Source organism: Oncorhynchus mykiss, chromosome 6, assembly GCF_057628025.1.
Source record: "Oncorhynchus mykiss isolate SJ-2025 chromosome 6, ASM5762802v1, whole genome shotgun sequence".
Classification (NCBI taxonomy): domain Eukaryota; kingdom Metazoa; phylum Chordata; class Actinopteri; order Salmoniformes; family Salmonidae; genus Oncorhynchus; species Oncorhynchus mykiss.
In genome coordinates, this window is record NC_143027.1 from 39,460,219 (window position 1) to 39,475,622 (window position 15,404).

Genomic DNA, 15,404 nt, shown 5'->3' on the forward strand with positions numbered 1-15,404 from the left:
GGGAGAAGAAAGAGAGAGAATATATATGAGAGAGAGAGTGAAGAAAGAGAGCATATTTAGGGGAAAGAGAGAGGGAATACTAAATACTGTTCAAGTTAGAATCAAATTCAGGGAGAACATTTAGCTAGCTTTGACTATCGCCATGGTATACAATCTGATTTTGCCCAATTACTTACACACACACACACACACACACACACACACACACACTCCAAATATCAGACACATGGTTTCTGCTTTTCCCTTTCTAGCTGTAGATGTTAAGCTTGGTCCAAAATGAAGGTTGAGGGGTGGGCAAAAACCTCATTTGTGCAAAAATCCTTCATTTCAGCAACTCTATTTACGTCATCCACATTTCAGTGGCTCTGTGTCTATGCCTGAATTCCCTCTCATCACAATATGTTTTATAACATTCAGTACGTAATGCAGCAGTCCCGTACACGGCACCCAGCTAGAGCTGGAATAGTCCGTGAATACATCCCCAAAAGATGAATGTATCTCTTAAAGCATCTGGAAGGAATACATTGGGTAATGATGAGTTGAGCTTGTCCACAATGATGAAGTCATTTGGAAAAACACACATTGCCTAAAGCATTGATTCACAAAAACAGAAAATGGGGGATGGGGGTAACATTGTAGTTGGCAAATGTCTTCAATCTTCTACCAATAACTTGCAGTTGGAGAGAGCAGAGCAGGATTTAGTTTGTTGTGTTAGATGTTTTCTGGTTGACACTTCACACAGCATACGTCCCTGAGACTAGGGCCTGGCTGACTTGGTGGTGTCACAACTTCCGCCGCAGTTGGTCCCTCTCCTTGTTCGGGTGGTGTTCGGCGGTCGACGTCACCAATCTTCTAGCCATCGCTGATCCATTTTTCATTTTCCATTGGTTTTGTCTTGTCTTCCATCACACCTGGTTTCAACCCCATCAGTTACATGTTGTGTATTTAACCCTCTGTTTCCCCTCATGTCGTTGTCGGTGGTTGCTGTGTGTTTTTGCAAGTCATGTTCTGAATGTGCAACGGGTTTTGTACCCTTTTATATTATTTTTGTATATATTGGTTTTCTGAGTTCACTCTCCTGAGCCTGACTTCCCTGCCACCAGCATGCACCCATTGCAGGTGGCTCGTTCGTGGTTTTTGTCATGAATCTTGTTCTGGAGGCAGCTCTGCCGAGTGGTCACTAGCTGACACAGCCACAAAGTCATAAAATCTGGTGTTAAACCTGACCCTAACCATAACCACACTGCTAACCCTAAATCCACCCCATGGCTAAAATGTGTAAAATTGCAGAAAACTAACTTTAAAACTTAGATGTTTTGCTATGAGAAGGGGGGCCCACAACCAAATCTTGCTTAGGGCCCCCAAAAGGTTAGGGACGGCCCTGCCGATAAAGGTTGGTATATGCTAGATTTGCTCCATACACCACCAACTGGATGTGTAATCAGAACACTTCACCAACTCACCCTCACAGTGCCGCCTTTGAATGCAACCCTTACGTTTGTCACCATTGCCATATTTTTGAGTGAACACCTCCCTAAAAAGCCTGGCTTGATTCAGATAATCTGTCAACTGCATATTTGTGTATACACAACAGTCCCTGGCAGTTGACTCTGAGTCAAAGCAATAATTAAGATGCAGCCAATAAATGCTCTAATATTACACCCAGCTGTGTTTATGTTAAACTTTTCAGCCTGAAAAAAAGCATATCTTTCTTCCTCATTATTTTTCTTTCACCATCTCTCTCCCTCTGTCATTCACCCTCTCTCTCCTTCTGTCATTCACCCTCTCTCTCCCCCTCTGTCATTCACCCTCTCTCTCCCCCTCTGTCATTCACCCTCTCTCTCCCTCTATCATTCACCCTCTCTCTCTCTCTGTCATTCACCCTCTCTCTCCCCCTCTGTCATTCACCCTCTCTCTCCCTCTATCATTCACCCTCTCTCTCCCCCTCTGTCATTCACCCTCTCTCTCTCCCTCTGTCATTCACCCTCTCTCTCTCCCTCTGTCATTCACCCTCTCTCTCTCCCTCTGTCATTCACCCTCTCTCTCTCCCTCTGTCATTCAACCTCTCTCTCTCCCTCTATCATTCACCCTCTCTCTCTCCCTCTATCATTCACCCTCTCTCTCCCCCTCTATCATTCACCCTCTCTCTCCCCCTCTGTCATTCACCCTCTCTCTCTCCCTCTGTCATTCACCCTCTCTCTCCCCCTCTGTCATTCACCCTCTCTCTCCCCCTCTGTCATTCACCCTCTCTCTCTCTCCCTCTGTCATTCACCCTCTCTCTCCTTCTATCATTCACCCTCTCTCTCCCACTCTGTCATTCACCCTCTCTCTCCCCCTCTGTCATTCACCCTCTCTCTCCCCCTCTATCATTTACCCTCTCTCTCCCCCTCTGTCATTCACCCTCTCTCTCCCCCTCTGTTATTCACCCTCTCTCTCCCCCTCTGTCATTCACCCTCTCTCTCTCCATCTGTCATTCACCCTCTCTCTCCCTCTGTCATTCACCCTCTCTCTCCCCCTTTGTCATTCGCCCTCTCTCTCCCCCTCTGTCATTCACCCTCTCTCTCCCCCTCTGTCATTCACCCTCTCTCTCTCCCTCTGTCATTCACCCTCTCTCTCCCCCTCTGTCATTCACCCTCTCTCTCCCTCTATCATTCACCCTCTCTCTCCCCCTCTGTCATTCACCCCCTCTCTCTCCATCTGTCATTCACCCTCTCTCTCCCCCTTTGTCATTCGCCCTCTCTCTCCCCCTCTGTCATTCACCCTCTCTCTCCCCCTCTGTCATTCACCCTCTCTCTCTCCCTCTGTCATTCACCCTCTCTCTCCCACTCTATCATTCACCCTCTCTCTCCCCCTCTGTCATTCACCCTCTCTCTCTCCCTCTGCCATTCACCCTCTCTCTCTCCCTCTATCATTCACCCGCTCTCTCCCCTCTGTCATTCACCCTCTCTCTCTCCCTCTGTCATTCACCCTCTCTCTCTCCCTCTGTCATTCACCCTCTCTCTCTCCCTCTGTAATTCACCCTCTTGCCCCTCTATCATTCACCCTCTCGCCCCCCCCCTCTGTCATTCACCCTCTCTCTCCCTCTGTCATTCACCCTCTCTCTCTCCCTCTGTCATTCAACCTCTCTCTCTCCCTCTATCATTCACCCTCTCTCTCTCCCTCTATCATTCACCCTCTCTCTCCCCCTCTATAATTCACCCTCTCTCTCCCTCCCTGTCATTCACCCTCTCTCTCTCCCTCTGTCATTCACCCTCTCTCTCCCCCTCTGTCATTCACCCTCTCTCTCCTCCTCTATCATTTACCCTCTCTCTCCCCCTCTGTCATTCACCCTCTCTCTCCCCCTCTGTCATTCACCCTCTCTCTCCCCCTCTGTCATTCACCCTCTCTCTCTCCCTCTGTCATTCACCCTCTCTCTCCCTCTGTCATTCACCCTCTCTCTCCCCCTTTGTCATTCACCCTCTCTCTCCCCCTCTGTCATTCACCCTCTCTCTCTCCCTCTGTCATTCACCCTCTCTCTCCCCCTCTGTCATTCACCCTCTCTCTCCCTCTATCATTCACCCTCTCTCTCCCCCTCTGTCATTCACCCCCTCTCTCTCCCTCTGTCATTCAACCTCTCTCTCCCCCTCTGTCATTCACCCTCTCTCTCCCCCTCTGTCATTCACCCTCTCTCTCCCCCTCTGTCATTCACCCTCTCTCTCCCTCTATCATTCACCCTCTCTCTCCCCCTCTGTCATTCACCCCCTCTCTCTCCATCTGTCATTCACCCTCTCTCTCCCCCTCTGTCATTCACCCTCTCTCTCCCCCTCTGTCATTCACCCTCTCTCTCTCCCTCTGTCATTCACCCTCTCTCTCCCTCTGTCATTCACCCTCTCTCTCCCCTTCTGTCATTCACCCTCTCTCCCCCTCTGTCATTCACCCTCTCTCTCTCCCTCTGTCATTCACCCTCTCTCTCCCTCTGTCATTCACCCTCTCTCTCCCCCTTTGTCATTCGCCCTCTCTCTCCCCCTCTGTCATTCACCCTCTCTCTCCCCCTCTGTCATTCACCCTCTCTCTCTCCCTCTGTCATTCACCCTCTCTCTCCCACTCTATCATTCACCCTCTCTCTCCCCCTCTGTCATTCACCCTCTCTCTCTCCCTCTGCCATTCACCCTCTCTCTCTCCCTCTATCATTCACCCTCTCTCTCCCCTCTGTCATTCACCCTCTCTCTCTCCCTCTGTCATTCACCCTCTCTCTCTCCCTCTGTCATTCACCCTCTCTCTCTCCCTCTGTCATTCACCCTCTTGCCCCTCTATCATTCACCCTCTCTCTCCCCCTCTGTCATTCACCCTCTCTCTCCCTCTGTCATTCACCCTCTCTCTCCCCCTTTGTCATTCACCCTCTCTCTCCCCCTCTGTCATTCACCCTCTCTCTCCCCCTCTGTCATTCACCCTCTCTCTCCCTCTATCATTCACCCTCTCTCTCTCCCTCTGCCATTCACCCTCTCTCTCTCCCTCTATCATTCACCCTCTCTCTCCCCCTCTGTCATTCACCCTCTCTCTCTCCCTCTGTCATTCACCCTCTCTCTCCCCCTCTGTCATTCACCCTCTCTCTCTCCCTCTGTCATTCACCCTCTCTCTCCCCCTCTGTCATTCACCCTCTCTCTCCCTCTATCATTCACCCTCTCTCTCCCCCTCTGTCATTCACCCCCTCTCTCTCCATCTGTCATTCACCCTCTCTCTCCCCCTCTGTCATTCACCCTCTCTCTCCCCCTCTGTCATTCACCCTCTCTCTCTCCCTCTGTCATTCACCCTCTCTCTCCCTCTGTCATTCACCCTCTCTCTCCCCTTCTGTCATTCACCCTCTCTCTCCCCCTCTGTCATTCACCCTCTCTCTCTCCCTCTGTCATTCACCCTCTCTCTCCCTCTGTCATTCACCCTCTCTCTCCCCCTTTGTCATTCGCCCTCTCTCTCCCCCTCTGTCATTCACCCTCTCTCTCCCCCTCTGTCATTCACCCTCTCTCTCTCCCTCTGTCATTCACCCTCTCTCTCCCACTCTATCATTCACCCTCTCTCTCCCCCTCTGTCATTCACCCTCTCTCTCTCCCTCTGCCATTCACCCTCTCTCTCTCCCTCTATCATTCACCCTCTCTCTCCCCTCTGTCATTCACCCTCTCTCTCTCCCTCTGTCATTCACCCTCTCTCTCTCCCTCTGTCATTCACCCTCTCTCTCTCCCTCTGTCATTCACCCTCTTGCCCCTCTATCATTCACCCTCTCGCCCCCCCCCCCCTCTGTCATTCACCCTCTCTCTCCCTCTGTCATTCACCCTCTCTCTCTCCCTCTGTCATTCAACCTCTCTCTCTCCCTCTATCATTCACCCTCTCTCTCTCCCTCTATCATTCACCCTCTCTCTCCCCCTCTATAATTCACCCTCTCTCTCCCTCCCTGTCATTCACCCTCTCTCTCTCCCTCTGTCATTCACCCTCTCTCTCCCCCTCTGTCATTCACCCTCTCTCTCCCCCTCTATCATTTACCCTCTCTCTCCCCCTCTGTCATTCACCCTCTCTCTCCCCCTCTGTCATTCACCCTCTCTCTCCCCCTCTGTCATTCACCCTCTCTCTCTCCCTCTGTCATTCACCCTCTCTCTCCCTCTGTCATTCACCCTCTCTCTCCCCCTTTGTCATTCACCCTCTCTCTCCCCCTCTGTCATTCACCCTCTCTCTCTCCCTCTGTCATTCACCCTCTCTCTCCCCCTCTGTCATTCACCCTCTCTCTCCCTCTATCATTCACCCTCTCTCTCCCCCTCTGTCATTCACCCCCTCTCTCTCCCTCTGTCATTCAACCTCTCTCTCCCCCTCTGTCATTCACCCTCTCTCTCCCCCTCTGTCATTCACCCTCTCTCTCCCCCTCTGTCATTCACCCTCTCTCTCCCCCTCTGTCATTCACCCTCTCTCTCCCCCTCTGTCATTCACCCTCTCTCTCGCCCTCTGTCATTCACCCTCTCTCTCCCCCTCTGTCATTCACCCTCTCTCTCCCTCTATCATTCACCCTCTCTCTCCCCCTCTGTCATTCACCCCCTCTCTCTCCATCTGTCATTCACCCTCTCTCTCCCCCTCTGTCATTCACCCTCTCTCTCCCCCTCTGTCATTCACCCTCTCTCTCTCCCTCTGTCATTCACCCTCTCTCTCCCTCTGTCATTCACCCTCTCTCTCCCCTTCTGTCATTCACCCTCTCTCCCCCTCTGTCATTCACCCTCTCTCTCTCCCTCTGTCATTCACCCTCTCTCTCCCTCTGTCATTCACCCTCTCTCTCCCCCTTTGTCATTCGCCCTCTCTCTCCCCCTCTGTCATTCACCCTCTCTCTCCCCCTCTGTCATTCACCCTCTCTCTCTCCCTCTGTCATTCACCCTCTCTCTCCCACTCTATCATTCACCCTCTCTCTCCCCCTCTGTCATTCACCCTCTCTCTCTCCCTCTGCCATTCACCCTCTCTCTCTCCCTCTATCATTCACCCTCTCTCTCCCCTCTGTCATTCACCCTCTCTCTCTCCCTCTGTCATTCACCCTCTCTCTCTCCCTCTGTCATTCACCCTCTCTCTCTCCCTCTGTCATTCACCCTCTTGCCCCTCTATCATTCACCCTCTCTCTCCCCCTCTGTCATTCACCCTCTCTCTCCCTCTGTCATTCACCCTCTCTCTCCCCCTTTGTCATTCACCCTCTCTCTCCCCCTCTGTCATTCACCCTCTCTCTCCCCCTCTGTCATTCACCCTCTCTCTCCCTCTATCATTCACCCTCTCGCTCCCCCTCTGTCATTCACCCCCTCTCTCTCCCTCTGTCATTCACCCTCTCTCTCTCCCTCTGCCATTCACCCTCTCTCTCTCCCTCTGCCATTCACCCTCTCTCTCTCCCTCTATCATTCACCCTCTCTCTCCCCCTCTGTCATTCACCCTCTCTCTCTCCCTCTGTCATTCACCCTCTCTCTCTCCCTCTGCCATTCACCCTCTCTCTCTCCCTCTATCATTCACCCTCTCTCTCCCCCTCTGTCATTCACCCTCTCTCTCTCCCTCTGTCATTCACCCTCACCCTCTCTCTCTCCCTCTGTCATTCACCCTCTCTCTCTCTCCCTCTGTCATTCACCCTCTCGCCCCTCTATCATTCACCCTCTCGCCCCCCCCTCTGTCATTCACCCTCTCTCTCCCTCTGTCATTCACCCTCTCTCTCCCTCTGTCATTCACCCTCTCTCTCCCCCTCTGTCATTCACCCTCTCTCTCCCTCTGTCATTTCCCCTCTCTCTCTCCCTCTGTCATTCACCCTCTCTCTCTCCCTCTATCATTCACCCTCTCTCACTCTGTCATTCACCCTCTCTCTCTCCCTCTGTCATTCACCCTCTCTCTCCCCCTCTGTCATTCACCCTCTCTCTCCCTCTATCATTCACCCTCTCTCTCCCTCTGTCATTCACCCTCTCTCTCCCCCTCTGTCATTCACCCTCTATCTCCCCCTCTGTCATTCACCCTCTCTCTCCCCCTCTGTCATTCACCCTTTCTCTTCCCCTCTGTCATTCACCCTCTCTCTCCCCTCTGTCATTCACCCTCTCTCTCCCCCTCTGTCATTCACCCTCTCTCTCCCCTCTGTCATTCACCCTCTCTTCCGCTCAACCTCAACCTCACCCTCCCCCTTCTCTCTGAGAAACAGTGGGGCCCTGTTGAGTTGGGTGTTTGAGTTGAGGTTTCAGACGATTAGTATTCACAGGAACAATCTGTCATGAGAGGGTATTTTTTTTACCAGAATGTGCCAATTTCAACCAATGGTCATGAATTAGCGAGGAGCTCTATAAATGCCTGTAATGAGTGCATTGGGAATGTGTTGTAGCTTGGTGGCCGAGGAGCACATCAGGACATCTCTCTGCTCATGCTCATATTACAACTGTAACACCCTCATTCATTATCACAACTTCAAACTTCCAAATGTAAACATTTTAGAGTTATATACTGTTTGCCTGGGTGCACATACACATGTATGCATTAAATTGCATCCACACACAAACGCGCACACACACACACACACACACACACACACACACACACACACACAGTGATTGGAATATGTAAGGTATAAGTTTTACAATAAGCCTTCCCCAGCTGTTCTGATGCACAACCGAACCATGCATTCCCTTGGTATCTCTGGAGAGGTACTAGATTGAGCTGTGTTTTGGCTAATTGGCCACTTTAGCTTGCATGACTTCATGGTGTTGTGGGGGAAACAAGCAGAAGATAACAGTGAGGGAGCATTGATGAAGACTCAGTCAACAGAGCTGATAAAAAACATGGCAGCTTAGCTGAGGGCTATGTCAACACAGGCCACAGTCACATTGGTTTAGCTTTGACATCGGGATATGGTTCATTTAGCCCTTGATCTATTTCTCTCTGTGTCAAAGTATATTGAGTAGAGGTCTTGGCACGTGTCGGTACTGCGTGTGAGAATGACTCTTCACAACTGCCAAGTTGCTCCTCCTGAGACACACAAAGCAATCCAGCGTCCCTCGCAGCTGTGCAAATGGACGTTTCCAGGCATCTGATCCGAAAACGCCACGTTTCCGCGACAACCGATGTAAACAAAAACAGAACTGATATGAACCAAACTCACAAGATGTCTTTCTGTCCTTCTGTGTAACAGTGCTGCTCTCCTCACACGGATGTAGACTACAATGCGGTATATGAACCAGCGGAGAAGAGCCAAGACCTGTGTGTCCACATCCAGGGGAGACGTGATTCAGTGGGTGTCTTCTTCTCATATACCCATTCCTCTATAGATGGATGTTCCGATTTGAGAGTTGCATCGTGTGTATTTAGGGACACCATGGACATCCAAAAAAACAGACGTGATGCTTTAATTGGTCCTGTTTTGCCATCAGGAACACCTCCGGATGGTTCTGGTATTATGAACACGGCTTAACACCGTTTCCTCACAATAGAAGCATTAGTCAGGAATTGTAAACTGTTACACATGGCATGGGACGGTCACGAATACACCGCTAACAATGTCTTTGTTTGGATGGTTTGCGTTTTATGACGAGCATCAACCTGTGAAATAGGTACAGTAGAAATGCAATGATGGCTAATACGTCTATGGTATATATTTATCATGGCTGCTGAAGAATGGAAAACTCATGTATAAATCAGGCATAATTCAACTTGTTTAACGTGGTTTTTCATGATTGCTGAAGCTCCTGGTTTATGGGGTTAAATTCCATTCATGAAGGTAACAGTTCCCGCCATTGTTAAGAGTCTTCCGAGAAGGAGGTCTCAGTGAACAAAGGCCTGGACAGCTTATGAGATTCCGGGTTGTGTTTCTCATGTGTTCTTTCAATTCTTTATGTGTCATCTTTTCCAAAGGGCCTCACAGTAAGACTTACACCATTCAAACTGCATGGGGTCTCTCCTAGCTCCGACATGCCCCCCCGTTAAGACCAATGGGCTCTCCACCTCTTTACTTTAGTGAACTTGGAGAAAAATGAATCTGTTGCCCGGCCTCTCTTGACGGAGCCATAGGTTTGATATTGGATTGTTTTGCTTATTTGTTGAGAGCCGTGTGTATACATTCAGAGAAGCACACGTTTCCTGTTCAGGTTGGGCGCTGAACTCACCTCCGAAAATGACAGCTTTGCAGGCCAGCTCCTAGAAACAGACCACAGCCTTGTCTAAATATTTCCCAGCTCCAACATGGTCTACTCCAGACCTTCAACACAGAGGGAGAAACCTAGGACTGCTGAGGAGAGCTAATAAGAATAATCTTGGTGGGAGGAAATGTTGGAACATAACAAACCAAATTACAGTTAACAAAAATGAACGCTTAATCCAGTATAAATGAGTGTATAGCTAAACTACCATGTTTATTATACAAGTGACAAAATTAAATAATTCTACAACACTACGGCAGAGCCATGTCTTAAGTGTAAATCTAACAATGACTCAATAATCCATGCCTTCTGGGAATGCTATAAAGACTCAAAGTTAGGAAAGTTAGAAAGTTGGCTCTCAGAAATAATATTACAACGTAAATGTACTTTTAATCTGTCTGTCTGCGTAGTTAAAGACATGGCATATGAGGGCGCAGTGAGATACCCGGTAGTTTGGGCAATACTTTTCTCGTCAATCATCTTGACAAAAACGTACACTTAAAAACAGGAAATCAAGCAACGAATCCTCCATTGTTCACACAATCGAAAGGCAAAAAATGCTTTATTATCTAGATGTTGAAAGTGTGTGGGCGGCGGAGAGAAACAAAATGGTGCAGTTTGAGGCCAAGTGGTGGAGAGTGATGCGGGCGCTGGAGACGGGGGTGTGAGCAGGTGGGTTTTGGGCAGGTGTGATGTCGTTGATGTTTGTGTGTGCCTGTATGCTGTTGTTTGTGTCTGTGTGTTTTGTGATGTTTTCATAAAATACTAATAACAAGAAAAATACTCTCGTCTCGGGAACCCATAACTAAATCCCTCGCTAACAGTCACCAGAGACCCTAACAACAATGACGTACCACAGATAAAGCAGTATCACCACCATCATCACATAACCCTCGTCCCTGCAAGTATACCCTGCCCATATCCCACAGCTAATTTTCTCTTTCACCCCCCCCCCCCCCCCCCCCCCCAGCACCAGCATAACCAGCTTAAGCATGCACACTCAATGCCAAACGCACATGCTAAGGTGCCCTCTTCAACCAACCAATTTTTTTTTTTTACATCAAGAACGCATGATTAGAGGTATACACTCAACAGGACTCTACATTGTGAAACATAAAAAATAAACTCATATAAACTCTGACATACACCCTTTCCCAAAGAAGTGAATTCTCTCTTTTGCCCAAAAACCTAGTTAGCGTTTTTATGATTGAGTAGGGGCCCTTGTACTATTCCTTTAGTATCACATTACAGTGTATTGGAATAATTTTCTCCACTTGCTGTTGTGGAAGGGAGTACTCCAGCACTCCAGTGGGCTCTAAGCCTCTCTGATTGTGCACATAGCCACATGATGGCGGAGGAAATTGGGAGAGGTAAACAGAGTCCGGGCAGTGCTGTGAACTGTCAAACAGCTTTGTGTGATTGACGACAACCTTGAGTTGGAACATAAACATCCCAGCAGGCACTCTGAACTCACCAGCCTCCCAGCCATAGGCCGGCCATAGGCAGCCGTTGGGGGAAAAAGAGATACCTTCATGGCTGAGCAAATGGTATCTCCAGGAGAGCACCAGAGGAGGTCAGCGGAACGTTAGGCTGGGATAATATAAGACAGAGAGAGGCCTGTGTTTCATGCACACTAAATTCCACCCATGTGTAAAACATCTATCTACAGTTAGACTACTGTAGGCCTGTCTTTCCCTCACCAGCAATGCTGCTGTGAGACTAGCTTCATATAATGTAGGAGTTGTCTCTGGTATTTTTGAATAAATGGAACACATCACATGATCTTTATAACCATGAGCCTTCACTCTCAGGCATCCATGTTCTTTGTTCTTTTTTTGGGTCGGAGAGAAAAAGAGCGAACATTCTTACTTAATTGGAATCTTGAATGCATTTGTTCCCAATAAAAAGGTGTGCTTTGTTTGCGTTCTCTCTCCTCTTTTTTTCCCCCCTCAGAGGCGTGCCTGTCTGATCTCTCCCAGCTATAGACTCAGGATAGCTAGCCAACACAGTTGTTGCATCTTGCCCCATTCATAACTCGTCAACTAAAAAATCTGACTGATTCGGAACTAAGGGCGATATTCCTCATGTGTGTTCAGGCGCAGAATTTAAATACTGCTGCTGTTATGTTCCCTCAGATATCATCTCCCCCATCCCTTTAAAAGGTTATAGCAATTTGAAGAAAATATGGAAGTGCCATAGTATTCTCAACAAACTAAAGGCGCTAGATGAATTGGAAATGAAAGAGTTTGAGGGCGCTATACTGTATGTACATTGGGGAGAACAAGTATTTGATACACTGCCGATTTTGCAGGTTTTCCTATGTACAAAGCATATCTGTCATATCTGCATAAAGCAGTCTGTCATTTTTATCATAGGTACACTTCAACTGTGAGAGACGGAACTTAAAACAAAAATCCAGAAAATCACATTGTATGATTTCTAAGTAATTAATTTGCATTTTATTGCATGACATAAGTATTTGATACATCAGAAAAGCAGAACTTAATATTTGGTACAGAAACCTTTGTTTGCAATTACAGAGATCATATGTTTCCTGTAGTTCTTGACCAGGTTTGCAAACACTGCAGCAGGGATTTTGGCCCACTCCTCCATACAGACCTTCTCCAGATCATTCAGGTTTCGGGGCTGTCGCTGGGCAATACGGACTTTCAGCTCCCTCCAAAGATTTTCTATTGGGTTTAGGTCTGGAGACTGGCTAGGCCACTCCAGGACCTTGAGATGCTTCTTACGGAGCCACTCCTTAGTTGCCCTGGCTGTGTGTTTCGGGTCGTTGTCATGCTGGAAGACCCAGCCACGACCCATCTTCAATGCTCTTACTGAGGGAAGGAGGTTGTTGGCCAAGATCTTGCGATACATGGCCCCATCCATCCTCCCCTCAATACGTTGCAGTCGTCTTGTCCCTTTTGCAGAAAAGCATCCCCAAAGAATGATGTTTCCACCTCCATGCTTCACGTTTGGGATGGTGTTCTTGGGGTTGTACTCATCCTTCTTCCTCCTCCAAATACGGCGAGTGGAGTTTAGACCAAAAAGCTCTATTTTTTTCTCATCAGACCACATGACCTTCTCCCATTCCTCCTCTGGATCATCCAGATGGTCATTGGCAAACTTCAGACGGGCCTGGACATGCGCTGGCTTGAGCAGGGGGACCTTGCGTGCGCTGCAGGATTTTAATCCATGACGGTGTAGTGTGTTACTAATGGTTTTCTTTGAGACTGTGGTCCCAGCTCTCTTCAGGTCATTGACCAGGTCCTGCCGTGTAGTTCTGGGTTGATCCCTCACCTTCCTCATGATCATTGATGCCCCACGAGGTGAGATCTTGCATGGAGCCCCAGACTGAGGGTGATTGACCGTCATCTTGAACTTCTTCCATTTTCTAATAATTGCGCCAACAGTTGTTGCCTTCTCACCAAGCTGCTTGCCTATTGTAGCCCATCCCAGCCTTGTGCATGTCTACAATTTTATCCCTGATGTCCTTGCAGAGCTCTCTGGTCTTGGCCATTGTGGAGAGGTTGGAGTCTGTTTGATTGAGTGTGTGGACAGGTGTCTTTTATACAGGTAACGAGTTCAAACAGGTGCAATTAATACAGGTGGAGAACAGGAGGGCTTCTTAAAGAAAAACTAACAGGTCTGTGAGAGACGGAATTTATACTGGTTGTTAGGTGATCAAATACTTATGTCATGTAATAAAATGCAAATGAATTACTTAAAAATCATACAATGTGATTTCTGGATTTTTGTTTTAGATTCCGTCTCTCACAGTTGAAGTGTACCTATGATAAAAATGACAGACCTCTACATGCTTTGTAAGTAGGAAAACCTGCAAAATCGGCAGTGTATCAAATACTTGTTCTCCCCACTGTATGTATCTCTGCCTCAGAATGAAAGCAACACCTGTAAAACATATTTGTTCATATTGTTCACAAGAGACTTGAATTTGGAATTTGAGAATGGACCTGCCACAACAACGTAAACGCGTTGGGCTTGACAAAATAATATATATGCGCTCGCACCATGTTGTCAAGAACTGTATAATCCACCTGCAAATCATAAGTAACTGAATGCACTAATATAAAATGTCCAATGTCCGTGAGCCAGCCATCCCCCCGCAGGGCTTGAAGCATGTGATTGGTTGATGAAGTCATTCTGAGAGACACTTGGCCAATTGCAAAATGACCCCTAACAGATAGTCTTCCCCCTAGTCTCTCTGTGTAGCAGAGAGAAGCACTAACAACACATTATTTGCTCCACATTGTCATTTGGGGGGGGGGGGGGGGGGCATATTGCATGCTTACGCTTACAGTAGGACCTCAAAGATACCACAGCAACAGTGTAGGGACATCGAGATTTGGGAATGGCATCTCTTTGACGGTGCTGGTAATGTGGTGTGAAGGTTTAAAGCTCATTCAGCCGAAAACGTCATGAATTTAACTTGAATTAGATGAATGAAGCTTCAAGATTTGAATTGTGATATTATTTGATCATGAAATTGCAACAGTATCAACTTAGAACTGATGTCTCTAACCCTAACATGAGGGAAAAGGTTGACTAATAAGATTATCCCCTAGGTATTCCTGAGACTTACTCCATCTGACACATATTGGAACACGATGTTGAATAAAAAAGAAACATGTTCATGCTTGGATGAGAGTGTTGGCATGTATGGATGAGAGTGTTGGCATGTATGGATGAGAGTGTTGGCATGTATGGATGAGGGTGTTGGCATCTATGCATGAGGGAGTTGGCATGTATGGATGAGAGTGTTGGCATGTATGGATGAGAGTGTTGGCATGTATGGATGAGGGTGTTGGCATGTATGGATGAGGGTGTTGGCATCTATGCATGAGGGAGTTGGCATGTATGGATGAGAGTGTTGGCATGTATGGATGAGAGTGTTGGCATGTATGGATGAGAGTGTTGGCATGTATGGATGAGAGTGTTGGCATGTATGGATGAGAGTGTTGGCATGTATGGATGAGAGTGTTGGCATGTATGGATGAGGGTGTTGGCATCTATGGATGAGGGTGTTGGCATCTATGGATTAGGGTGTTGGCATGTATAGATGAGGGTCTTGGCATCTATGCATGAGGGAGTTGGCATCTATGGATTAGGGTGTTGGCATCTATGGATGAGGGTGTTGGCATCTATGGATGAGGGTGTTGGCATCTATGCATGAGGGAGTTGGCATCTATGGATGAGGGTGTTGGCATCTATGGATGAGGGTGTTGGCATCCTATACACACATATTAATGTAGGTCATCCCAATGTTTACGATATAATCTCCTTACTGGCGTATCTTTACAATTTCTTACAGTTTTGCAAGGTGAGAGATTTCCCACAATAACCTGCAGTGCTTTGGTGGAGCTATATAACCATCTTGATAGGAAACGTGTCACTGTGAAAGTCTTTGGCGCTGAGAGCCATCCAGGCCTGTTTTCTTTACAGTTTTGGGCTAATCACGTGACAGGCAGGAGTCCTGCCTATTGAGAATGGGACCACCCACGTGGACTGGGCGCTGTGGGTTAATAGAAACAGGCATGTAATTGTGAACCTCTCCAACACTTAGCAGAATGCCTGCAACCAAGACGGTCGGATAAGGATTACGGCGCGCCTGGCTCTTTTTCCCCCTGATGATAAAGAAAATATTTTCATATTCATCATAAGTAACAACTGTCGGAGTCGGAGGCGGATATTATTGGTTTCTCCAGACCGTTTTCCCCTGGATAGAATATGGTA

The 15,404-nt window shown here is 48.0% G+C and overlaps 1 protein-coding gene across 1 annotated transcript in view; it reads left to right on the top strand.

Moving 5' to 3' along the window:
- The first annotated feature begins 15,173 nt into the window (after positions 1 to 15,173).
- Positions 15,174 to 15,404, top strand: part of ptch1 (patched 1) — an 80,528-nt gene continuing 80,297 nt past the window's right edge. The window contains exon 1 of the mRNA XM_036980081.2: positions 15,174 to 15,401. Within this exon, the coding sequence (XP_036835976.2) occupies positions 15,399 to 15,401 (3 nt within the window). The 5' untranslated portion in view covers positions 15,174 to 15,398. The remainder of the gene's footprint in view (positions 15,402 to 15,404) is intronic.